General features: G+C 45.4%; 1 protein-coding gene across 1 annotated transcript in view; it reads left to right on the top strand.

Moving 5' to 3' along the window:
* Positions 1-26,803, top strand: part of NUAK1 (NUAK family kinase 1) — a 76,418-nt gene that overhangs the window by 34,868 nt on the left and 14,747 nt on the right. The window contains exons 3-4 of the mRNA XM_001098986.4: positions 17,304-17,455; positions 20,283-20,348. Coding sequence (XP_001098986.2) covers positions 17,304-17,455; positions 20,283-20,348 — 218 coding nt within the window. The remainder of the gene's footprint in view (positions 1-17,303; positions 17,456-20,282; positions 20,349-26,803) is intronic.

Below are 26,803 nucleotides of genomic sequence, written 5' to 3'. Positions count from 1 at the left end.
GAGATTGTGCCATTGCATTCCAGCCTGGGTGACCAAGTGAGACTCTGTCAAAAAAAAAAAAAAAAAAAAAGCAATACAAGACAGTGTGGAAAAAGTGCTATGTAGATGTAGTTTGTTCTCATGCTGCTGTAAAGAACTGTCCAAGAGTGGGTAATTTATAAAGGAAAGAGATTTAATTGACTCAACAGTTCTGCAAGGCTGGGGAGGCCTCAGGAAACTTACAATCATGGTGGAAGGGGAAGCAAACATGTCCTTCTTCACATGGATGGAGGAAGGATAAGTGCCAAGCAAAAGGGGGAAAAGCCCCTTATAGAATCATCAGATCTTGTGAGAACTTACTCACTATCACGAGAACAGCATGAGGGTAACTGCCCCCATGATTAAATTACCTCCCTCCGGGTCTCTCCCACAACACGTAGGGATTATGGAAACTGCAATTCAAGATGAGATTTGGGTGGGGAGACAGCCAAAGCATATCAGTAGACATGTAAGCAGTATATTTTGGTACCATGTTCTGGAAGCTTGGGGGCTGGAAGTTTTCATGGAGGTGTATGGCATTTGGGCTGGGCCTTGAAGGAATTTTTTGATGGGGGAAGAATTGGGGAAAATAGAATTCCAGGCTGATAAGATAAAATCTGAATATGCCTGGTGAATGAGGGGAAGTTTTAGAAGTTAGAAGTGAGTAGAGACACAGACACAACGTGGAAGTGAGTTTTGTTAAGCTCCATAGGCCATGGTGAAGGATTGACCTGTATGGTGTGGACCCATATGGTCCTGTGGCCTGTGAACACTATTGTGATTTGGGATTTCTTGGCCCAGAGTAGAAGGCAAAGAGAGTGCATTCCCAGCATGAAGGTTCCGGGTTCTTTATTTGAGAGGCAGTGTGTAGTCGCTGGCATCCCACATGGAGAAACCCGACTTCTTTACCAGCACCATGCCCTCTATGGCCTTGGGAATCAGACAGGACTAATGGAGAACAGGAAATCATCCCTCTGCCAAAGAGAAGATCAGAGACAAACCTTAATGGAAGAATACTCAGTTACCAACGTGAAGTTGGCCTCAGTAGAGCCCGGGCTGGAGGCTTTAAGGAGAAGAGAAGCCCCCAAAGCTCTTGCTTGTCACTTTAAAGATGCATAGCAGTGTGAATGGAAGTTCTTTAGGTTACTAGAAATAATTTCTATCAAGGCCTCAGGAGGGAACCGGGGCTTCAGTTGGTGAAACCCTTAGGACAGGTTTTAGAGAGTTGGGGAAGACTTGAGGTCTCACATCAGGAGGTCTTCAGTTTCAGTCCCCAGTCCTCCACTGTGATCTAGGTACAACACTTGGGGTAAGATGGTAGGCTTCTCAGTGCCTCAGTAATCACATCTATAAAATGGGGATGACCATTCTAGCTCTGTCATGGGGTTTTCAACAGGATTAAATGGCATGATACATGTATCCGGTAAGCTCAAAAAAAGAGATAATTATTATGAGAACACTGTAATCATCACAAATAGTTCATAACATGGGGTCCATTGACAAGGGTATTTCATGGATGAGCTGCAGGGATCTGTGAATCCCTTGGAATAGTATGTAACTATGTTGTCCAACACAAAAGCCACTAGCCACAGGTGGATATTTAAATGGAAAATAATTAAAACAAAATAATTTAAAATTCATTTCCCCAGTCACACTAGCCATGTTTCATGTGCTCAGTAGCCACAGGAGGCTAGTGGCGACCGTATGGGACAGCATAGCTACAGAACATTTTCATCCTCATAGAAAGTTCTGCTGGACAGTGCTGCTCTATAATGTTTTATGTGTTGTGTGCATGAGTTACTTTTTTCTGAGAGAGGGTATGTAGCTTTCATCAGACTCTCAAAGGCATTCCTGACCTCAAGTAGGTTAACGAGAACCCAGTGCCTCCAAGTGTTTTGTGACCTGCAGGGTATCATGCAAATAAAAGGTGTTGTTTTTATCCAGAAAACTCCCGGGGTGTTACATGTGTCCTTTTTCTTTCTTTTAATTTCTTAGAGCTCTCCAGTTTCTGTTCTGTTCCCTTTCCCTTCTCCCACGCAAGTTCTGTTTCTCCCACATCCACTAAATAACTGTGGAGGAGGGCAGCTCCCCTCCCTTCCCTGGGGGTTGGGAGCAGGAGATTGCCAAGGCTGTATTCCAGCTCCTGCACCTCTCACTGGGAACCACAGTCCCAGGATCCCATGCCTTTATCTGCTTTCTTGCCCAATAGGACCCAAAGATCCAGCTCTGAAAGTGAAGTTAGACATCCTGTCATCTGTAGAACTCTTCATAGTTTACAAACATCTCCCACATCTGGTCTCATTTTATCCCCACAGCAAACCTGTGAGGTGGGCAGGCCAGGGATTCCCATTTTGCAGTTGTGGAAACTGAGGCTCTAGAAGGTTTAATGACTTGCTGGGTGTGTTAGTTTGTTAGGGCTGTTATAAGAAAATACCATAGACTGGTGACTTAAGCAATAGAAATGTATTTTCTCACAATTCTGGAGGCTGGAAGTCTGAGATCAAAGTTAATTCTTTCTGAGGGTGGTGAGGGAAGGATCTGTTCCAGGCCTCCCTCCTTGACTTATAGATGGCCGACTTCTAACTATGTCTTCATACCTCTTACCACCACATGTGTCTGTGTCCAAATTTCCTCTTCTCATGAGAACACCAGTCATATTGGATTTGGGCCTGTGCTAAGGACCTCATTTTAACTTATCTCCGTAAAGACTCTGTGTCCAAATAGGGTCACATTCTGAAGTATTCGGTGTACTCAATGCCTGAGTTTTTGCGGGGATGCAATTCAGCTCTTCATGCTGGGTGTCACGGCTACGTGATGGGTCTCCTGGTCCCCTTTGTTTTCTTGCTCTGCCTTGTCTCATCCCTGTATTTCTGATCCTGTGTCTTCTTTTGCTGGCTCTGCAGGCCACCTCAGCCTGGCCTTTTCCATTCTGCCCCTGCCTGCCCCTGCTGCAACCTGGAGGTGTGGTAGGGGCAAGAAGGGTGGCAACAGTGGTGGTGGGACCCGAGTCTGTGAGCCCATCTGCTGGTCTCCCTGCTACTCACAGAATGAGAGGGGAACCTTCTCTCCGAAAGCCGATTGGTTGACAGGCCAATCAAGAGCCTTAGCTTGGTGCAGAAATGCATTAATTTGCTTAGAAAGAAATGGATGCTAAGGCACCAAGTGGCTATTCGGATACCAGCCAAAGGAGTAGAAGCTGTAAAAGAACTTGCCAATGTCTTCTTTAGCAAAGATCTTTATGATTGAAATAAAGAGCCAAATGTGCACACACATAGTGACAGCAGCAACAACAACATCTACAAAACAACAATAGCAACATGACAACGCAATGATGTGCCTAACCCTGTATGTTTAGAAAGTGTGGGTTTTCATGAAAGGGAGCCATCATCTTGAGCTGTACTCACCGGTGATATTGAAATACCAGTTCTAGAGAAAACGTGACTTATTCATTAATGAAAATGCTAATAAAGTGCTTACTATGTGCCAGGCCCTATTCTAGGCACTAGGAATACAGGGGCCAACAAAACAAGCTCCTGTCCTTCTTGGAGCTGCCATTCAAGGAGAGGAGATGGAGAGTCAACAAAGTGAACAGACTAGGCGGTCCCTTTCGAACTGAGTCTTGAGCTGAAAGACTTTTGAGTAAGTGGTTATTGAGTGAAGACCTGAATGAAGCAGAGACTAAGCCCTTCAGAGTCCTGGGAATTCCATACAAAGGGAACAGCATGCGCAAATGCTCAGAGGAGAGAAGGCACTGGTATGGGTAGAAGGGACAAAGGATCTGGGAGGTTTGCAGGGGTGAGGAGGAGGGTAACAGGAGAAGGAGGTGGAGAAGGCTAGATCTGGACCACACTGGCCAGAGGAAGGAGTGTGGATTCTTTATAAGGAATGATGGGAAACTGCTAGAAAGGAGGAAGTAGTGTTTTTTGATTTACATTTTAAAATAATACTAAGGCCGGGCGTGGTGGCTCACGCCGGTAATCCCAGCACTCTGGGAGGTCATGTTGCTAGAGATGGGGTTTCATCATGTTGCCCAGGCTGGTCTCGAACTCTTGAGCTCAAGTGAGGTATTTTTGGTGGATCCTCTGGCCTCACTTGAGCTCAAGAGTTTGAGACCAGCCTGGGCAACGTGGTAAAACCCCGTCTCTACCAAAAATACAAAAAATTAGCTGGATGTGGCGGCACATGCCTGTAGTCCCAGCTACTCAGGAGGTTAAGGTGGGAGAATCGCTTGAACCTGGGAGGCAGAGGTTTCAGTGAAGAGCCAAGTTTGTGCCACTGCATTCCAGCCTGGGTGACAGAGTGAGACCCTATCTCACAAAAACAAATAAAATAAAATAGTACTAGTAATAGCAAGGAGTTATTGAGTGTTTACCTTGGGCTAGGAGGTGTGCATGTACTATCTCGTTTAACCCTTGTATCTGGGAAATATGAAATGTTAAGATCCCTATTTTTTGGTAAGGAAAATTCAGCTTTAGGGGCAAAGTCCATTTTCTAAGGTTACCAACTAATAAGTGGTGGATCCGAGAGTTGAACCCAGGCAGCGACACTCAGAACTCGGTGCTCCCGATACTAACCAGGTCATTTGGTGGTCTGCAGAGACTGCTAATTGGAAGGAAGTATTATTCTAGACCCTGTGATATGGAGAATTCCCAGTCTTCATAGAGGTTGCAGTCTTACATATCTGACAGCATTAAATCCTAGCTTTGTAGGCATTTTAGAAAATACTTCTGCCAGCATCTGAGGAAGAAGGTTGGGGTTCAATTATGTTAAACTCATAGGTCAAGTGTTTTCTAAACTGCAGAACACCATGAAAATTTGATTTTTATATAATCACAATACCCACAGGCCTGTGAAATCTGTGACTTCACTGAAGCAACTCTGCTGCTCACCAAATCTCAAAAATAATTCCTTTCAAATGTATCTTTCTTGAACCAAACCCTGGGGTTAACTCTCCTATTGACCCGTGGGTGAAGGTGATTAACCCTCAAATTTGTCAACTCTGTGTAAATACAAACATAACTGCCTTCTAATGCTAAGTAAATAAAAGAGGATAGACCTACGCTTTTCAGTGTGTGATACCGAGGGGAGCCTAATCAAGAGAAAAGAAAGAAATCTCTGGCACCATCTCAAAGAGGGACCCCTGTTTCCAGTCAAAGGAATTCCATTCTCTCAGCAGGGAGGTAATTGACAATATGGAAAAAACAGCTGAAAAGGAAGTACCCACTGGAGCTTTCAACTGGGTTGCCTAGGATGGAAGAGATAAAAACAGCTTTTGCCTGAGGTTCTGATTTCAGGACCGAAGTTCAAACATCAAAGGCATGCTGTCTCACCCCCACTTCCCCTTTGAAAGCCTAGGAGACCCGATCTGCAAAACCACTGAGAACAAACATCTTTAGCATCCCATCTGGTAACAGTCCGGTATATAAAATTGAAAAGGTGGGTGGAGGGGTGGGGGAGATTCGGCCTGTGACTTCCCTTTGACACCCTTGGTTTTGGTTTCTGGAAATCTCTCCTCTTGGCCATGCAAGATTGCATCTCTTTATGGGTTCTTTGCATTGTGATACGCTGGAACTGGCCAACCCTTTCATCACTTCTCCTATTTTAGGTAAGGGTGATCCTGGGTTTCTGGGACAAAGTTGGAAGCCTCTTTGGCATTTGTTAACTGTGATCTCTCATCCGTTGGAAGTGTTTCTCCAACTTGAAAAGAAACGAAATAGACAAACACGTCCTTTGATAAGCATTTGAATCTCATGCCCCCACCCTGTGAGCCTTAAGCATCCTGCCCATGAGAAGATAAGTTATAATAAGTCTGTATTCTCAAATATTCTCTGAATTCCCACCATGAAGACACTTTGGATGAGTGCACTATCAGTTAAAAGCTCCTCTCATCTTACTAGAGAAATTGCACTACAATATGCTTTTGCAAGCTACCTGTGCTCCCTGAGGTTTGGATAGGTCTTTCTAGGGGGAGATATCACTCTTGGCGAAAATCACTGCTCTAAAAATCCAGAGAAGCAGAAGAGAAATCAAGAGACAGGGGCTATGGAAAAGCCTGTATTCCTTATTGTACACGGCATTGCCCCCACCCCCCACTCTGACCTCCAGCTTGTGGCCAGGGGCAGTGGAGCTTGTGTAAGATGTTTCTGCAGACCCCAGCACAGGTCCTGGAATCAGAAAGTGTTGCTGCTCCATCCTGTGCCCCTGGAAAATCACCTCTTGAGAATGGCAGGACCCTGGTAAACTGCTTAATAATGCATTTAAGCAGCAGTTCTCAAAGGGCAGTCTCGGACCAGCTGGAGTCTGCCCCAGACCTGCTGAACTGGAAATGCTGAGGGTGGGTTCCAGCACCCAGAGTAATCATTAGCCCTCCAGGTGGCTCTGATGTACACCCAAATTTGACAACCCCACTGTGCTAGAAAAACCCCTCCATAGAAGGTTAGAAGCAAAACCTTCCAAATAATTGATTCTTGTTTCCTTAGAAACAAAAGCAGGGCTGTATTTCTAGCATCAGTTATTTGGAAATACTTACAAGCAGTTTATGTTTCTCTTCTCAGACACAACTGTGCTACTCCAGGGTTCTCAGCCAGGAAGATTTGCAAGCAGGTCCTGATTTAGTTTGTTTTGAAGGCAGAGAGTGGCTGAATTGATCTAACAAGATCAATGATGCTTAACATTACCCACTGTCCTCATTCATTCCTTTGCTTATTTAGTCTTTGAATCATTCATGTGTTTTACAAAAATGTATTGAGCACTTGTGTTCCAGGTGCTGTTCTATTAACACTTTTGTTTCGGGTACCATTCATTAAAGTAATGGTGAAAGCCGCAGTCACTTCTGCACCAACCTAATAGTAGGGCAAGAGTGTAAATTTGTCATCCACGTAGGCTGGGATTCGAATGAGCCAATTGCACTGCCAGTTACTGCTGTGTGACCTTGGGCTAGTGACTAAGCTTTCTGAGGCTGTTTCCCTGTCTATAAAATGGGACCAGTAGCTAGCTACTCTATAGATAATGTAGGATTAAATGAGCTAGTGAATAAAATTGCTAAGCACCGTGCCAGGGCCATGCTCAAGAAATGGAATTGATTATTCCTGATGTCATATCTAGGGATCAGTGAGATGTCCTTTCTGGCTGGGGTAGAAACTTCTGTTGGGAGGTTGGAGAAGAGAAGAAGATTGAGGCCAGCTTGCCTGTCAGTGATTCTGAACGATGGAGGCATATTAAAATCTCATGAGGAGTTTGTAAAAAATGCTGATGCCTGGGTCTCACCTGCAAATATTCCAGTGTAATTGACCAGGCTGAGAAATACAGGCTTACTCCTACAACAAAGAGAAAATGAGCCCTGCTCTGGAAACGTGTCTTGGTCTGATCACTTATCATCAGTGAATTCCAGGGAAGAACGTGTGTCTGGCGGCAGTCACCAGTGAGCAGTGAGTGATACGTTCGGGCTTGGGTGTACTTAGCTGTTGGGTTGCTGCCCTCATCAGAGACTCAGAGCCCCATGAAACGGTTTGTTGAACTTGGCAAAGTAGTGTATTATGCTTGTGTTTACTCTTTTGAACCCATGGCAAATCATTGAGCATTTTAACACACTCCCTCTGCTGCCAGATTCATAAGTTCCACATGAAGTCCCTGCAGACTAGATCCGAACTGAGGACTCGCCCCTGTTCGTAACACAGCCCCGGAGCGTTCTCTTCACGTGTAATCATGTGAGCGAGCGCTTCAGCTGTGAGCCTGTCCAGCCATGTTTCTAATGAGTTTCCTATTAAGTTAGCTATTTGACCTTCAAGTTATTACTTTCATTGTTTTCTTTTGATTACACCCAAGTCATTTTTCTAGAGGCTGGAGATCAGAAACAAAACAGCTACAAACTAACGCTACTCCCAGGCTGTCCTGCCTCACCCTCCTGGGTTTCCTGGAATTCAGTATTTTCCAGTGCCTTAAATAATGCCACTTATACTTGACACTAATGTTTAAAGAAAAAAAAAAAAAACAACTCTATTGCCCTTTACTATGGAGTCTTTCGGAATGAACTGGGATAGCTTTCTTAATTTGCACAGACAGTCACCAGCATGCATTTGGGAAGGCTCACAGAGCACAGAAGAGGGGCCTCCACAATGGCCATGTACAACAGTGGGGATTTGGATATTGAAAGGGGGGTCAGATTAGATGAACTGTAACTTTTAACCTACAGAGTCTGGGATTTTTTTTGATTTGGGGAATTTGTGCTCCCCGCCATGACTTCTGACAGCAGGTGCCTCTGGTAGGTATGGCTCAGAGATTGACACCCATGCTTGGAATGGCCCTAGGCACCAAAGAATGGAAGAGAGCTAGGTTTGCCTTCACCTCAGCTTTTACTGGGCGGCACTCGAATCCTCCGATGTCTTTAAGTGTTCATTCACTATTTCTGCCATTCCTCTACCTCCAGCCCATCACACACATACCTCAAGGGCACGAATGCAGCCTTGGGTGTGGACTCTGCCACTGCATACCCATAATTCTGGATTTGATGTCTTCCTTAGTTCCCATTTGCTGCTGAATCGGAACAGCTAACACTTCTGCTTACACTTGCTGCCGTGTGGTGTGATAATACTTACTATGAGGCATAAGGTAGAGGCTTCGTTTTAGCAGAGGAAGAGCCTGCGGTACAGAAAGGCTAAGTAACTTGCCAAGGTCACCCAACTGGGAAGTGGCTGGAGCCAGAGGTGTGATGACCACGGGCCTGGCCTTTCCACCTTGGTGAGGTGGTGAGGGTGAGATGAACCCCTGTATCAAAGCCCTCTGCCAGGGTTTCCAGGGGTGGAAGACTAAGGCTCTCTTCACAAAGGTATTTCTATCCCCATCACTGCCAGAACTGGGGAGCATGCTTTTTCAGAAGTTCACGGCATCAAGTACAAGAACCCTTGCTTCTTTCTGGGGGTAGTTGTGAGAGGTTCTGATCAATTGCCGGGGCTTTCTACGTTCAGGATTGTGTGAGTGAGTTGTGTTTTTTTTGAGAGAGAGAGAGAGTGGTGTGTGTGTGTTGTGTATGACACAAAGGCTGAGACAGAGCAATAGAGGGAATGATCAGGGAGGCTCTGGAGTGCGTGTGTGATATTGAGTGTGTATCATGAGCCTGTGGTGATGGCTGATAGAGCCCATTTCCACCTTAGGGTCTTTCTTGGTTTCTAGAAATGCTCCCCAGGGATGGTTGTGGAAGGAGGGTGGAGTCCAGTGGCTTGTCCAGCATGGTGTTGTCAAGTCCCCTCTCCCACACAACTTCTCTCTCTATCCTGACCACGTCCCCTGCCTTCCTAGGATTGGATATTGGGCCCCATTGGCACTATTAATCCTAGCAGGCATGGATGGGTCTTGGCAAGGCTTCTGCATCCCCTCTTCTGCAGGTGGCTTCTACACTTTCTTACCATTTATTCTGCCTTCCGTGGAGTCCACGTCTGGCCGTGGGTAGCCTCGTTGGCTGTGGTTCTCTTCGGGCATGCCAGCCAACATCTAGAAAGAGTTTTGGTTCAAGAAAAGACAGTGAGTGAACAAAAAAGCCTTTTGTTATGCAAACCAGGAACTGCACTGAATCAACTCAGACCAATTTATTGACAGGGAGATGCCAGTTTACATTTCTCATCCTCACTGCTCTGGGCTTTCAGATTCAAGAGATCAGAGGACCATTTAGTGAAGCCGTGAGCCCACGAGGTGTTTGAAATTGACTTCCAGGGTGGAAAGTTTTGAAGAACGAATCTTGTATTGACTAAGTGACTCAGTTGGTTTGCAGACAGTCCTTTCAAAGAAAAGATCACTTCATTTTTGAAGTGAAAAATAAGCTACTTTCTGTGAGGATTGTCCTGACCTTTAATAAAAGAGCACCCATGAGGACTGGAAAGGTACTTTGGTCTGAGATTTTGGGAAAATGACAAAAACGCTGCTGCCTAGGGAGGCAGTGCCGTGGAAGAAATGGCAGCACCCTGGATGCCACCTAGGAGACGGAGCTGATAGAAGGCAAAGGTGTGAAGAGAATTCTCATGGGGCCACTCCTAGGCCCTAGGCCTTTTTTATTAAAATCAACAGATGGGCTGGGTGCAGAGACTCACACCTGTAATCCCAGCATTTTGGGAGGCCGAGGTGGGCCAATGGCTTGAGTTCAGATGTTTGAGAGCAGCCTGGGGAACATGGCAAAACCGAGTCTCCAGCAAAAAAAAAAAAAAAATAATAATAATAAATAAATAAATAATAAAAAAATTACAAAGATTAGCCAGGAGTGGTGGTGTGTGCCTGTGGTCTTAGCTACTTGGGAGACTGAGACAGGAGGATCACTTAAGCCTGGGAGGCGGAGGTTGCAGTGAGCCGAGATCTTGCCACTGCACTCCCGCCTGTGTGACAAAGCAAGACCCTGTCTCAACAAACAAACAAGAAAACCAACCAACCAACTAACCAAAAAACTCAACAAAGGACTCTTCCTCCCTGGAGATTACAGAAAGAAATTCTCCCTTTCTAAAAGCCCACCCTTCCTGGCACATCCTGTAAATTGGTCCTCATTCTCTCTGCTTTCCAGGCCTCTTTCTTCCAAAACAGCCCAGTGTATTCTGCTGCCACATGGCCAGTGGATGCTTAAAATCCCAGGATCTCCTCACTCATCAGCGTTTCCCTCAGACCAGAGCACTGTTTTTATAATACACATTTTCTCAAGTTCTACACGTTGTGTTATTAACCTCGAGAGCTGCAGGAGGCAATCTCTGGGAGCTGGGTCATTAGCCTGGTTGTGAAAGCCAAATGATCAGAGGACGGAACGGGACTGTCAAACCGAACATCTGATGAAATTCAGGATTAATGTGGAGAAGTAGCTGTTGCTATAGCAACCAATCCCTACTCTCCTTTGAAATGGAAAATAAACAGCAAACAAGAAAAATAATTTAAGTTGGTGTCTGGGAAGAAGGAAGGCCTGCTTGTGGAACAGTCGAAGAAAAAGGAGAGTTTGGGTATTTTAGGATATGTTGAAACAATGGTGAAACTATCTCAAAAGCAAAACCCGAGTCATTTTTGGGTGGTTCAGTTCCATGCCTGCTTTTTCTAGAAATCTTTTCAGGTTCCTTCTGGGTGACCTCACTGATCTTTCTGATTGTCCAGGTACTTAAAGTCTGTACTGTACAGGTTAGCTCTTGAATTATTTTTTAAGTGCTGGTCGTTTCCAACTTGAAAGCAACTCCTTAGGGGTAATGACTGTGCCTTCTCCTCTTTTATATTCCCTTTGACACGTAACAAAATACTCAGATTGATGCCTCAAATAGGCTGATAATAAAGCTGTTTCAGCAAAATCGGTGAGATTGGCTCCATTTAATGAAGGAGAACCTTTATTGGATGTAATGCGAAAAGCAGAACTGGATGATGGAGGCAGGGGGTGGAGAGTCGTGGCAGGAACATTTGCTTTTGAGTTGCACAAATTTGCCATCCAATCTTACTGGGTATCTACCCAACAAAAATGTATACAGATATGCATCAAAAGACATGCACAAGGATATCCATAGCAATACTATTCATAACAACCCTCAACTGGAAAAAGCCCAAATGTCTATCAACAGCAGAATGGATAAACCACACGATACATTCACATAATGGAGTACTCTAGAGCAATGAGAATGAACAATCTTTGACGACATTGAGCAACATAGGTTATTCTCACAAACATATTGAATTAATGACAAAGGAAATATACTACATGATTCCTTTTTTTTTTTTTTTTGAGACAGAGTCTCACTGTGTCACCAGGCAGGCTCACTGCAACCTCCTCCTCTTGGGTTCAAGCGATTCTTGTCCCTCAATCTCCCGAGTAGCTGGGATTACAGGTGCCCACCACCACGCCCAGCTAATTTTTTGTGTATTTAGTAGAGATGGGGTTTCACTATGTTGGCTAGGCTGGTCTCAGTCTCCTGACCTCGTGATCCACCCACCTCAGCATCCCAAAGTGCTGGGATCACAGCCTTGAGCCACCGCTCCTGGCTATGATTCCATTTTTTAGAACTTCAAAACATCTATGATTTTGGTTCATATTCCTTATATTCATGGTATTGGTGTATCTGTATCTTTGGGGAGATGATTAATGACAGAAAGAGGACATGGCAGGAGTGCTTGCAGGGGGCTGGCAATATTGTTTCTTGATGTGAGTGCTGGTGCCCTATTTATTTATTTTATTTTATTTTATTTTTTGTTTTAGAGATGAGGTCTCACTATGTTGACCAGGTTGATCTTAAGCTCCCAGCCTCAAGCAATCCTCCCATCTCGGCCTCCCAAAGTGCTGAGATTACAGGTGTGAGCCACCATGCCTGGCTTGGTTCCCTATTTATAAAGTAGGGATAATATGGATCCCTATCTCATAAGATTGTTGTGAGGAATAAATGTTTTAATCCATGACATGTAGTAACTGTTCAATAAATGTTAACTATTCTTATTACAAGCGTTCTAGGGAAGGAGAGATCCCTGTCTGGGAAGTCTCCTGGAAAAAATTGAGCCCTGAACAATTTCGTAGGTCCAGGATCCTGGATGCTGTCCTGTGCCTTGCTCCTGTCTCTTGGATTGTTCTCGGTGATGTTTGGTTGCCTGTGTGGCTCACCTGCAGCTCCCTCTGGGCCTTCAAGTTCTTGTGCTTTATTCATCGCCCTCTTCTTTCTCTCCTCCTAGTCCCTGGCCCTGCCAGTTGCTGGTGCTTCTGTTTCTGCTCTGTTCCCTTCCTCTTGCTGACCCTTCTACCTGGCCTGCCTTTCCTTCCCCTCCAAACTGGGAACAGTCTTCTTTCGGTATCCCCAGTGCCATCTGCATAGTAGGTGCTTTCTGCTGTGCTAAATCCAGGCTCTGCACCACCTGGCCATGGCCCCAGTGCTGTGGGCTGACTCAGGCTGAGCTAAGTTTCTATTCAGGGATTTAATTTTCCTGGTAGGCCTGGCATGTCAAGGGCCATAGTTTTCCTTACCATTCTGGAGCCACCAGGCTTCTGGGTAAAACTGTCTGGCCAAGAGACACAGGCTTTCATTTTTCAGAAAGGAAACCCTTCCCAACTGGTGGAAAATAAGCTTTTGCTTAGTGACTAATAACATAAACACAGACAAGATTTCTGGGCTTATAAATAACCAGTTGTAAAAGTGCCCAAGGGAAGCAGCCGTTTTTTGCTAGAAGAATGGCCAAGAGTATCCCTGTCACCTTGTAGATAGTGACCTTAAGCATGGGCAAAGGAGCGTTGGGCCAAGGGTGCGGAAGCTGCTCATTCTTCAGTATTAATTCCCAAGGCCTTGCTCTTATGCATTATAAATCCTAGACTATTCTGAAAAAATAACACCCGCTCTCTAAGGTCCTTTCCTGCTCGAAAATGCTGTGATTCTGCGGCAGCCACAACATGTTTTAAAGAGCGATGCCAGCAGGGAGAGGAAAGTGTTAGGGTTTTGTTTTGCTAGAGCTGCCTAAGTGGCTGATGAAGTAATTGTGAGAACAGCTTCCATTTGTTGAGCACTGGCTGAGGCACCGTGCTGAGGGCGAGAGACCTGTGAGGAAATTACTAGTCTCATTGGACTGATGAGGAGGCCGAGGGTCAGAGGGGTTGACCAGATAGATGAGTAGTAATGGAGTGGCTGAGAGCTTGGGGGCAGCAGTCAGACTGCTGGGCGCAGTGCTGGCTGTGCCTCGTACTCCTTGTAGTTACGGGAATTATTATTCACCTTGTCCCTGGGTGTTCTCATCTGTAAAACGGGGATCCTCATAGTACCAAATCCTTATGATGTAATTCATGCAGAATGCTTGTTAGCGTGGTGCCTGCACATGGTAAGCCTACAGCAAATTTTGCTGTTACTAAGAAAGCCTTCAAGAAGCTTCATCTGTAACACCCCCAGCCTGCTTGATGAAACACTGAGGCTTGAAGTCTAGGAATCTTGTTTGCTCTCAGTTAATTTAAAGTGGCAGACATGGGCTGCTTCCTATGAGGAACTGGGGGATGGTGTCCCAGAGCCAGGCCTGGCCGCCTGGACAGTTCTCTGACCACCTTGCTCACTGGCCCTGCCTAAGAGCGAGGGGCCAGTTTTGTCCCTCGGATATCATCTCATTCATCCAGTGCTTTCCGAACTGGCTCCATATGAGTTCTTCTGGATGCCAATTGGAGGACTGAAATGGCCCAATCAACTGAGTTAAGGAAACCAGGTTCTCCGAGGACAATCAAGTATTAACGTTTGGCTTGTGTTTGACCATGGAATTCTTTTCTTCTTCAAGACAGCTTGCAGAATGAGTACCCCATGGGATATGCATTTGGAACTATTTCTTGACCCCTCCAAATGCAGTCAGCAGGGAGGCAAGTGTGAAAGGCTGGCAACCAGTAAGGATGGGGGTAAGGGGTGTCCTTGGAGGTGAGACAGGTAGACAGATCTGTGATATATTTTATTTTATTTTTGAGATGAAATCTCACTCAGTTGTCTAGGCTGGAGTGCAGTGGTGTGATCTCGGCTCACTACAACCTCCACCTCCTGGGTTCAAGCTATTCTCCTGCCTCAGCCTCCCCAGTAACTGGGATTACAGGCACCTGCCACCACACCTGGCTAATTTTTTATATTTTTTGTAGAGATGGGGTTTCACCATGTTGGCCAGTCTGGTAACTTCTGGCCTCAAGTGATCCACCTGCTTCAGCCTCCCAAAGTGCTGGGATTACAGGCGTGAGCCACCGTGCCCGGCTGGACTCGGGATATATTGTAGAGATAGGATCAGTAGGACTTGCTGATGGAAGCTGCTTAGTAAAATATTTGGTGTATTGGACTGTAGTATGCCGAATTGTGTTTACGTCTCCTTGATACCAAATCAGGCAGTTGGAGAGGGAAGAATCCAGCCGTTGAAACAGCCCTTCTGCCTGTGTGAGGCGAGTGGTCCACACCTCCCGATAGTCACTGAAGGGCCAGAGGCTTTGGCTCCCTTAAAGACGCACCAGACTCTTTGGGGTATGAGGTTTCTTGTTTGTTTATCTGTCAAAGTACTTTCCTTCTTCCTACATCCCTTCTTTTTAAAATTAGAAAACCCGCTGCCCTCTCCAGGGCCTATCACTCTTTCGTTTTTGGGGCCTGAGCCATGCATCCCGAGGCAGTCGGGATGTTTCCAGTTTCCAGAGTTTATTGTTAATGAAAAGTGCACAACAGGCTGAAATCCCTGGCAGGAGCCAAAGCTGCAGGGTACACCGAGGCCAGCAGACGCTGGAGCAGCCAATTTTATCTGGATGTTCTCTCCTCCTCCTCCCTACCCTCCTCCTTCCCCTTCATTTTATCAGGGAGGTTTGGCTGGACTTGAAGGAGCCAAAAAGGAACTGGAGGGGTCTGAGCTTCTAGCAGCCAGCAACAAGGTATGGGAGGACAGGGAACCCAGGCCTAGGATAGGTTCCAGGTTAACTCAGTTCTTCATTGAATGTGTGTCTGCCTTGGTGCTAGGCTCTGGGGATGAATTAGTATTGATAGCAACAATACTAGCTAACATTATTGAGTGCTGTAAGGGGAAGGCCTTGTAAACATTGAACGTACCTGATATCAGGAAGTCCTCCCAGCAGTTCTAAATACTTGCTAATATTATTCATGTTTTATAGTTGACTAAACTAAGCCCAGAGAGGGCAAGCAACATCCCTAGAATCACACAGCTCTAGGAGTATCTCATTCCAACACTATAGTTTTTAGCTCCGTCCATCTAGGCAGAGGACATGGATACGTAAACCAGGAAATAAACCATAGCACTGTTTGCATGTGCTATGAGGCAAGTATTGACTAGTGCAGTGGGAGGGGTGCTGTGGAAACCACGTATGAGCACATTCTTGGCTAATGAATTAGGGTGCTGGGCATAGGGGGCCTGATGGAAATGCTAGAAAAGTGGATGAGATGGAGGGAGGTAGGCAGGGGACCTTCAGGGAGGGCCTTGGGTACCCTGCAAAGGTTTTTGTACTATTTCCCTTAAGAGTGATGATGGATTTCAAAACAAATATTGCTTATTTTATCCTTGCTCAAAGGACATCTTATGTGAAAGTCCAAAGTATGAAACAGGTGGCAATGGAGTGGCTTTGGACAGCCTGTCATTTGTGGCCTCCCTTCTCCCTACCTCCATGCATGGGTCCCTGGCCATCTGCCTGGAACCCTGTCTTTGAACATCACAGCTAGAGAGCATCAGAGTTGGAGAGAAAGAAGCATTTACAAGCATTTGGGGAGACTGTTTCCTTGGTGGTGTGGAGGTTGAGTGAGAAGGGGCTGGACCTAGTGGCAGGGAGCCGGCTTGAGATGACAGTAGCAGCGGCCCTGCAGGCTGCGGCGTTAGTTCCCCATCCATGCTGGGGGCCGGAGCCTTGCTGATTCCAGCCAGCTCTTTGGGAGGCCGTCCATCTAATGGCTCTGCACTTGATCTTTGAAGCCAAACTGCTTGGTTGCAGGCTGTGCCAGATTCTTAACCTCTGTAGGACTCAGTGTCTTCATCTTTCAAACAGTAAAATTACAGATATTTCCCTGATAGTTTGTTGTAGGGTTTAAACGAGTCAGTACACGTGAGGTACTTAAAACCTTACACACAAATTTGGTGCATAGAAAGTGCTATATTGTTATTTATTATTAATGTTCAAAAATGCCTTTATGTAGTTTGAGTTTACTCATTTAATAAATATTAACTGAGCTCCTACTATGTTACTATGTGCCAAATACTGTTCTGGCTGCTGAGGATACACCAGTGAGTGAAACTGGATGACCCCCTTTTACATTTGACTGGGGGAGACAGAATAAACAAATACATGGAATGAATGTGTAGTAGGGCTGAGAGGGGCCCATGGTATTGTGCACAACTTGGTGGGCCACATTAAAAGCTTTGGGTTTTATTTGCCTGAGATGGGAAGTTATAAAGAGATGACAAGATTGAGCACCCATTTTGGGGTCAGAGTAGCTCTATCAGGACTGGGTACCTGGTCTATATCCAATGGTTAATAAATTATTAGTAGTGTTTATTGTTACCCATTATTCTGTCTACAGGAGAGCCGTTCCGGGAGAGGGTTGTGAGAATGATCTTACAAGGAGAGTGGGGTCCTCAGAAAAGAGAACCACATTTCCCTTAGCATGACAAAGGCGTGTCCAGGAACAATGGCGGTGACACACACCATTGCCCACCTGGCGGGACAGCACACCCAGTGCCTCGTGATGCTGAATTGACTGATTGGTCCTCTGCCTGGCGACGTCTCCGTTGTCCTCTCTCGCATTCTCTGTAGCATAAGTGAGCTTGTTGGCTAAACAGGGTGTTTGTGTATTGCTGTTTTCCCTCTGCAGTGTTTGAGAACAAAGATAAGATTGTGATCATCATGGAATATGCAAGCAAAGGGGAGCTGTACGATTACATCAGTGAGCGGCGGCGCCTCAGTGAGAGGGAGACCCGGCACTTCTTCCGGCAGATCGTCTCCGCCGTGCACTATTGTCACAAGGTATGGCTGCGACTGGCCCGCAGCTTTGGCCATAGATGGTTTTTATGGCACTGCATGATTTTTTTCCTGTTATAAAAGTGATATCTGTTCATGGCAACGTGTATGGAGAATTTATGAACTAGAAACAAGAAAATTACCATCACCCACGATTCTGGAATCCAGGGATAACCCATTTTTGACATTTTCACTTGTTTCTTTTCAGTTTTCTTCCTCCTCCTTCTCACATTTTTTTTTTTTAGGCAAACTTTTAATTTTGAATAATTTTAGATTTACAGGAAGGTTTCAAAGGTAGTACAGAGAGTTCCCATCTATGCCTCACTCAGTTTACTCTAATATTAACATCTTACATATCTGTGATACGTTTGTCAAAATGGAGACACCAATGACCTTTTTCTGTTCCAGCATCCAATCTAGGGTACCACACTGGATTCAATTTTACATCGTTTGTGTCATGCTTTTTTACTTAATACTTTGATCTAAATGTTTTCCTATATTATTAAAAATTCTTTGTGATTCTTGATTGTTGGACATTGAGGCTGTTTCTAATTTCTGGTTATTACAAATAGTGATCAATATATTTATATATGAATATTTTCCTCTCATGTGAATAATTTACTTAAGAGAGATTCCAGAAGTAGAATTACTGGGAGAAATGTTCTTGAAACCTTTCTATACTCTTGGGCCCTTTTCTTGCATAGGTTACCTGTATGCACATACGTCTTATTACAGCACACCTCAATGGGATGTGTTCAGAAGATAATCCAAGCTAGTTGGGAGGCTGAGTGGGGAGGATTGCTTGAACCCAGGAGTTCAAGACCAGCCAGGGCAACATAGCAAGATCCATCTTTGAAAAACTTTTTTTAAAGTAGCCAGGCATGAGGTTGCACACCTGTAGTCTCAGCTGTTTGGGAGGCTGAGGCAGGAGGATCCCTTGAGCACAGCAGTTTGGGGCTGTAGTGAGCTATGATGGTGCCACTGTTCTCCAGCCTGGGTGACAAAGTGAGACCCCATCTCCAAAATAATAATAATAATAATATAGCCACAGTAGAGCCACTCTTGGTTTCTGGAAAAGGCATGAAGAACACGGATAATTACAAGCCATGTCTCAGCCATTATTGTTATTACTCATTTTGACCATGATTTTCATCTCATTCAGACTTTCTCCAGATCTGTCACACCCTGAACAGTCATTTACTTTGAGGATAATGTGACTTGAGTCCAACAGGGCATCCAAAACAGAGTCAACTTGTTTATACAAATGATCGCAACATGGGGCCTCCTGGTTTGTTAAATATTGTGTTTAATTGAGAGTGGCTCTGTAAGTAATTAGAAGACAGTTACTCAAATCTAAAACCCTTAACCCGTGTGAACATTGTTTGACCTCTCTTTGTTGACTCAAAATGTGCTCATGATTTGAATCATATAATATTTTGTATTGCATCATCAGGTATTATTGTAAATCACCATAGGGATGATAGTTTTGTGATTTGAAGTGTGTGAACACTTGGATTCTGTATGAATGAGGCTTTATTAGACTCATTCCATCTTATTACGAAAATCAGGAATGAAGCAATGTAAACCAAACTGCTCCTGATATTTAAAATTAATGGAATCAGGTGCCTTATAGTCGACATCTTTCTTCTAAGAGACTTGGCTTTGTGCATTTCTGAATTCAGAAGGCCTCCTTGCAGGCTTGAATTAGAAAAAGATTAGTAGAAATACATGTTTTCATTCCTCCCTCAGAGCAGTGCTTTTGGAGATATTAAGAATGGTCAAATGAAAAGGAAAATAAACAAGAAAGAACCACCCATCAACATGCCTGTTGGTTTGCTCAAAAGAGCAGCTTTGATTGCAGATGTCCTTTATGATGAATGATGTTCAGAATCATTCAGTGCCCCCTGCTACTTGTCCACGCACCCCTAAATAGCCAGTTCTTTCAGGCCCACTGCTCTTCCCATGCTCACCCACCCCCTAAAAAGATAATAAAAAAGATAGTCTTAAAAAAGAATGAAGAAGGCTAATGGTTACTGCTGTGTAGACCGACAGCCTATTGGCTGATGACTGCTTTTCACATTTCAGCTGGCTGGCTGCTGGTCATTGAAGTTCAGCCTCCAGCCTTGCCAGAGTTTGCCTGAATGGAAAGGTCAGGCAGGACGGCAGCCACCTGCTTCGGTCAGGCCAGTGGTCCCGGTCTCACTGGTCTGCGCTCACGCTTCACCTTTCACCCAGCCCTGAGTCCTGCTGAGCAGAGAGGGACTTTCTTAGCCTTCTCTCCAGGCTGCTTAGGAAATATTATCCTCAGGACAGATCAAAATGGGTCGCAATAGATTGAGCCAGATGTCTTTCCAGCATTGGGGAGGCAGGCAGGCACACAGACAGACAGACAGACAGACAGACAGACGAGGAGTGCCTGTGAGCCCCACAAGTCTTGAGTCCCCAGCAGAGAAATCTGTTCTTCCCTGGGAATCCCATCCCAGACAGACATTGTTTGCCGCTGCCTGGGATTATATTGCTTTCACACAGTGGAATTACATTCCGACAAAGAATCCCCCTGCTGTTTTACAGGCTCTGGGGGAAAACAGATTCCAGTCATTTTTCCCTTAACCACACAGCAAGTGACTAATGCTCTCCTGTCGCTGGTCGGTCGCTGGCGGGGGAGCGTCAAGACAGTGAGAGCAGCCTGAAGGATGGAGGCGAAGACCACCGGGCTGGCGCATTTCTTTAATCTGTCAGACATTTCCCTTTGCGCACCCTCCTTCTTCCTCTTTCTCTCTTGTTCTCATCCCAGCCGCTCCCATTCAATTCCCTCTTTGTCTTCTCATTTCAGAACGGTGTGGTCCACCGGGACTTGAAGCTGGAAAATATACTGCTCGATGACAACTGCAATATTAAGGTAAAGCTCTTGTCTCGTTGATGGATGTGCAGGGCCTGGGTCTTGCAGCCTTGTGGAGGCTTAACCTGCTCCAAGCCGCAGCCTGGAAATAAGGCAGCCACTTCCTACCTGGCAGGCTGGTGGGGAAGAGTCTCTTTGCTTGAGCTCAAAGTCCAGTTCAAACAATTAAATTCGACAAGCAGTTATTGATCTCCTACTGCATGCTGGGCATTGTTCTTCCTCCCTGGGTAAGATGAGATGACTGAGATACACTGTCTCTCCTCAGGAAGCTTGTAGTCTAAAATCACCACCATAACAATACTTTTAGCAACCAATAGATACATATGTATTTTATATTTTTGCCTGATATCACTTAAATTCAATCTTTATGACAACTCTACAAGGTAGGTACTGTTATTTACATAATTTCACGGATAGGGCAACCGAGGCACAGGAAAACTAAGTAATTTGCCCAAGGTAATCCAATGGTAAAGAGTGGAGTTGGGATTTGAACCCATGTTTGTCTGATTCATGAGCCCAAATTCAAGTTGCTTTGCTTGATTTTCTAGCAGGGCCCTAAATTATTTTAGAGCTGGAACTCTTTGCCTGGCCATTTCTTTGTCACTCTCCACCCTGTCTCCTACTTCTCCCTCTCCACCTTCCCACTCCTGAAACCAGCCATGGACTTGGGAAGCTGACCAAAATGGGGATGGTGCTTGCTGTTGGGAAATAGCAAGTTCTGGAGTTTACTCACACAGAGAGTATTATTGCTGGCTGCTGCTGGAGCTGGAGAAAGCTCTCCTGGCCCACAGGGTTCAAGTGCCTCCCGGGGAGCCCTCTGAATGTCCTTTTGACCACGTCTACAAAATAAGCAAATAAGGTTTCAAAATAAACGGAGCTCGCTGCATGGGTTTCATTATGAAACGGCCTGAGTACTCCCGGCACCAGCAGGAGCCCTCCAATTGGCCGCTGGTGACGTTAGTGGCTTATCCCTGGTCCCTGGACAAAGCATGGGAATGATTTTTTGTTGTCGCTACTATCAGTGGAGGAGCGTGTGATGAGACTTGTTTCTTTGCTTGGAAGGATGGAGTCGCTTTGGTGTTGGGATTCTCTGTACAGATCATGGCGGCAACCATTAGTCACCATCATCCTTTGAGAGGCCCCTGGAAGCCATGACCCAGTGACCTCTTGCTCTTGAAGAGTGGTTGACCGTAGTCACATGCAGTCCATAGAATAAGGAGGAAATAGTTGGTCGAAGTAGTTCTCCATGGCAATAGGAACTGGAATCTCAGGGTCTATTTCTGGCAAAGTGGTTGGATTATTCTAGAAGGAGCACTGGTTATAGAGTTAGGAAATTCCGGGCTGTGTGGCTTACTAGCTTCTTGACACTGGGAAAACCACTTAACCCTGTTTCCTCAACTGTAAAATAGGGTAACAGTACTACCCACAGGCCTGCTTAGAGTAGTGAATGAGACATTCTGTGTTTAGTTTTGTAAACTACTAAGCACTTGTGTCCGAATGAGTCAAAGTTAAAAGCAGTGGCTTTGGAGTTAGATATTGCAACCCTGCCCCTTAGTAATGGCAGTATTTGGGGTAAGTTTCATGATGATTTAGGCTTTAGTTTCCTCATCTGTCAAGTAGGGATGCCAGTTCCTATCTCTGCAGATTATTGTTTATTTGTTCTTTTTTTTTTTTTGATGAATATTTTCTGAACAGTTACTGTGTGCAATGTCCTGTACCCAGTCCTGGGGAGTCAATAACAAACGTGAAGATTTTAGACAATACTACAATCAAAGCAATTCACGCTTAACTGTTACTATACTGGGAGCCTGCTTAAGTGGCTGGCCACTGGAGAGGGAATTGAACCAGAAGTCAGCTGCTCTGAAGATGCCTAGGTCCTGGGGAGTGGTGATCAGGTCATGGCTGAAAAATTGGTCCTGGCTTGAGGGCCACATTTTTCTAAGGGTTTGTGTCATCAACCTTATTGACTTCCTCTCCAGATTCTTCCTGCCACCTGCCCCCTGAGCGCTCAAAACTAAATGTCATCTTTACAAGGCCTGGAATGTGAGCCTCTTGCCTAGGGATTGGGTTCTATGGTGCAGTGTGACCCCTTGGTCCCATGATGTATTCCCAGAAGTGATAAGACACATAGCTTTCTATGCAATCATAGAATTCCCTAATGGAGGAAAAGAATGATTAGAATTCTGAAAGCAGTTGTGCAGGGAAACAGTGAGGCAGGAGCCCAGAAGAATGGCTTCGTTTGTGTAAGCAAAAGGGCAATGATGTTGAGCCTGACAGTTCCCCTGCACCAAGTTCTTCAACCTGGGGTCCCTGTGCATGACGGAGGGAAAGAGCACACACACAAAACAGTATTAACAATGAAGGCTTAGGCATACACTTTTCCTTAAGAATTTCTAATCCTGGCATTTCCCATGGTAAAGCATGGGTACGCATGCACACATACATCCCAAAGAGAAACCAGATCTTCCCATTATCAACACTTTTTAATTCCTTTCCTCCTTGTTTAAGGAATCCTACTCAGATCTGAGAATCTACATCTTCAAAGAACTTTGGGGGTCATTTTCCAACCCCTTGTTTTAATGATTAGACCCAGAGAGTCTAGATGATAATGCCCATGACCACACAGTGACTCAGTCTAGACTAAATTATTGTGTCTTTGCTTCCCCAGAGTGTGGACTAGTGCTTGGCACACAGTAGGTACTTCAAAATGGTTTGACTTTGGAATAAAGGAATGACGAGCTGGGATTAGAACTCATGTGTTTGACTTCCGGGCAAATTATCTTTTCATCATCTCGCATCCACTTCCAAGGTTTTAGAAAATGTGATTCAGCTGGTCTTGATTTGACTTCTGGTGGTATATGCTCAACTCTTCCTGACTCAGCATTTTGCTGAAACATATTTAGAAAGGACCCTTGCTGACAAAGGCAGGCAGACACATGGCCACAAGCTGGCCTCCATGCTCAAGAGAGCCCCTGCCATCCGCGTCTGGACCTGGGGGACCACGGACACATGAGCCACCAACCAACAGGACATGAGCAGCAAGGTCCTCTGTTGGAGCTCCCTCTGGTGCCTCTCTAAGTGTGGATCCATTTTCCACGTTTCAAATGTGGAGGACTTTGGCCTAGGAAGCCTATATAAATGCTACTGGTTTAAACTTGTCACATGTCGCTGCAGTGGTGGGGAGAGCCATGTAGCTCATTCCTCTCCCCTTCCCTGCCTGATGTGGATTTGCAGAGAGCACATCTGGCCTTGGAAATTATCTGGCCACTGCGAGAGGGTGTGGCTTCTAAAAATATTCACACAGTCGGTCAGCAGAAAGAATGAGAGCAATGTGCTGCTTTGGGCTGCATTCCGCACTCTGGAAGCATGTCTACTAAAATAGACACCCAGCACAGCATTAATTTGCAATTAATAAAAAACGGGCCAAATACACAGCCCACTCTCTGAGAGAATGGAATGCTGACAATTCCCATAGAAGGCTCCTGTAAAAATGTCTTACAATGAGAAGAGGTCCAGGCACCAGGGTCAGCCGACCTCTTCCAAGAGGGCTGGGAATCTGGTGAGCTCCCAGGGCTCAGAACAGAGGGGCTTAAGGGAAATGGCCTGCTGCCCCTTATGACAATGGAAACGCGGCTGCTGTGGATAAGAAAAGAAGCTTTGAATGGCCAGGGCCGAGATAGAAACATCTGAAGCTTAACAAGACCAAGTGGGGCAGCTCAGAGTCAGCCTCTGGGCTTTGATGATATGAATGTGAGAGCTGTATTCATGCATGAATTAATCAATTCATGTGTTGTGTGTATATATCCATGCCTACCTGCATTCACTCATCCATTCCTGCATTCACTGAGGAGTTGAATATCTCTTCTGGGCAATATTTATTTGATCAGAAATATTCATTAAGGTCCTACTGTGTCTTGGCCCTGTGCTGGGGATGTAATAGAGAATTAGATAGCCAAATTTCTGTCTTGGAACTCAGGATCTAGCAGTTGTTAAACTAGCAGTGATAATGAGCCATGAGGAGGATACAGAAGTCATTGAAGAAGAGAAGGTACCTGCTCTAGTGAGCTTAAAATTCCAGTTGGAGACACAGCAATCAACAAATAAACACATAATGTGATTGGCTGGTAGTGAAGAAAATCCATGCGGGGTGACAATGAAGAATAGAATTGCTCTTTTAGCTAGAGTGGTCAGGGAAGGCCCCTGGTATAGGACTTGAATTCCTCTCATCCCCCAAGCTGTGTCTGGCTTCTTGACCTTGGCACACATGGTTCACACTGTCTGGAATGCTCTGCTCGTTCCTTTTTGCCTGCTCCTTCTTTGAGGTCTCTGCTTGAATGTCTCTTCTTCCAGGAGGCCTTCCCTGATCCTCCTCCCTTGGCAGGGCCAAATGGCCCTGTGTAATGTATTCTGGAAGTTGTGAGCAGGAAGTAGTGGGTCTGTCTGGCTGGATGGACCAGAAAGCTTTCGTGTAGGAAGAGGAATTGAATTGGGTTTTGAGGGATGGGTAGGAGTTTGATAGTAAGGAACATGATAATGGCTTTTCAAGAGGAAGAAACAGCAAGCACAGGAACACAGCATGGAGACTAGAAAAGGAAAGTAATGCTTTCTGAGCCCCTGCTGGAGGCTAGAGCCCCATGTCAGACCTTCCACACCTTATTTCATTTGGTCCTCAGAATGTCTCCACTGGGGTGGGTGTGGTTACATCATTTTACAGACGACGAGGCTCTTGCAGCAAATAAGTGATAGGACTGGCTACAAACCTATGGCTATTTGACTCTAAAGACCAGACACCTGATGAATTCTACCCTCTACTCTCACTATCCAAATTTGCCCCACATCTAAGAGCACATCACACAAGGGCACTGTTTGGTCTGTGCTTTAGTCAGCCTTACCTTGTCTGCAGGCAGGCTTGCAGACAGCTGTCCCTGCGAGAGACTCTCCAAGTGCTAATGGTGGCTGATGGCCAGGCTGAGTCATGGTGGCCAGAGTAGCCATGCAGGGATGCCAGGGCTGTGTGCTATGAGCTGGCACTGGCTGCTCATTAGCATCCATGGAAGCTGCTGCTTGGACGCGCCCTCTTTTAAGAGCCTCCTCACATTGTTCGTGGTGGGAATTTCTTTTCTTTTAAGAGAGGCAGCATGAGCTTAGATCCTCCGAAGATGGAAGCTGGCCCCACTCACTTCGGCTCCTTGTTCCACTCCGCGCCTTCACTTCCTGGCAACTCAGGAGTGAGGCTGTGGTGGGTGAAGCCACAACGATCAACTCCAAGGCCGGAAAGGAGTTATGGAGTGTATCTTCCTGGATGGAATTGCTGATTTCCCGAAGAATTACGCAGAAAGTGCATTTCCTCGTCAGCCACCTGACAGCAATAACTCGCCTTTATGTAGCAGTTTACAGCCAAGGCACCTGTTCACCGATGTCTGAGGCAAGCCACTTTACCACCCTGTGCCTCAGTTTTCTTATCTGCAAAATAAGGATAATTTTAGAATTCACTATCCGCAGTCCTCCAGATAGGATTGTTGTGAGAATTTACTACATTAATATATGTAGCACTCATAGAACCGTGCCTGGCACATAGCAATGCTGCTACTGTTACTTTTATTTTTAGAGACAGGGTCTTGCTCTCTCACATAGACTGGAGTGCGGGGACACCATCATAGCTCACAGCAGCCTTGAACTCCTGGCCTCAAGCAGTCCCCCTGCCTTAACCTTGAAAAATGCTGGCATTGCAGGCATGAGCCACCACACCCGGCCTATTTTAATTCTTTTCTTGTTTAATCTGGCTTTGATGTTCACAGCACCAAGCGATTGGTGGTATTGCAATTCCATTTTCCAGCAAAGGAATGTGAGACTCAGAGAGGTTAAATAAAGTAGTCATAGCTAACATTTATTGAAGGCCTACTGTGTGCTAGGTAGGCATGGTGTAAGCACTTCCACGGATCAGTTTATTTGGTTTGGTACCAGCACTTCCAGGTAGGTGACATTATTATCATCAACTCCATTTTACAGATGAAGAAATGCAGGCTCAGAATGGCTAATGTGCAAGTGTGTATTATACACTGGGGCTCTTGTTAAAATGCAGTTTTAGTGGATCTGGGGTGGGGCCTGAGTGTCTCAGGTTCTGAAATGTTCCCAGGTGATGCTAATGCTGCTGGTCCGTGGGCCAGATTGGAGTGGGGTGGGATTAACTAAAGTGCCTTCCGTTAGATGCTGGTAAGAGGTGAGGCTGAGATTTGAACTCAAGTACTCAAACCCTGAATCTTTTCCTTTTCCCATCCTACGATGCAGCTTCTCACCCTGGACATGCCTCTGTTATGAATGAGTGATAAGATCTCCTGGCTGTTTAATGGGCAGTGGCTTTAATGCTTTCGGTTCCCCGTTTGCCTGGTCTAACAAACAATTGTTAGGTTGGCCAAACCATCAGTCTACCATAATGGCTGTAATTTATAGCGTCA

This window comes from Macaca mulatta, chromosome 11 (assembly GCF_049350105.2).
Source record: "Macaca mulatta isolate MMU2019108-1 chromosome 11, T2T-MMU8v2.0, whole genome shotgun sequence".
Lineage (NCBI taxonomy): Eukaryota > Metazoa > Chordata > Mammalia > Primates > Cercopithecidae > Macaca > Macaca mulatta.
This window is presented reverse-complemented; position numbering and strand designations above follow the sequence as displayed.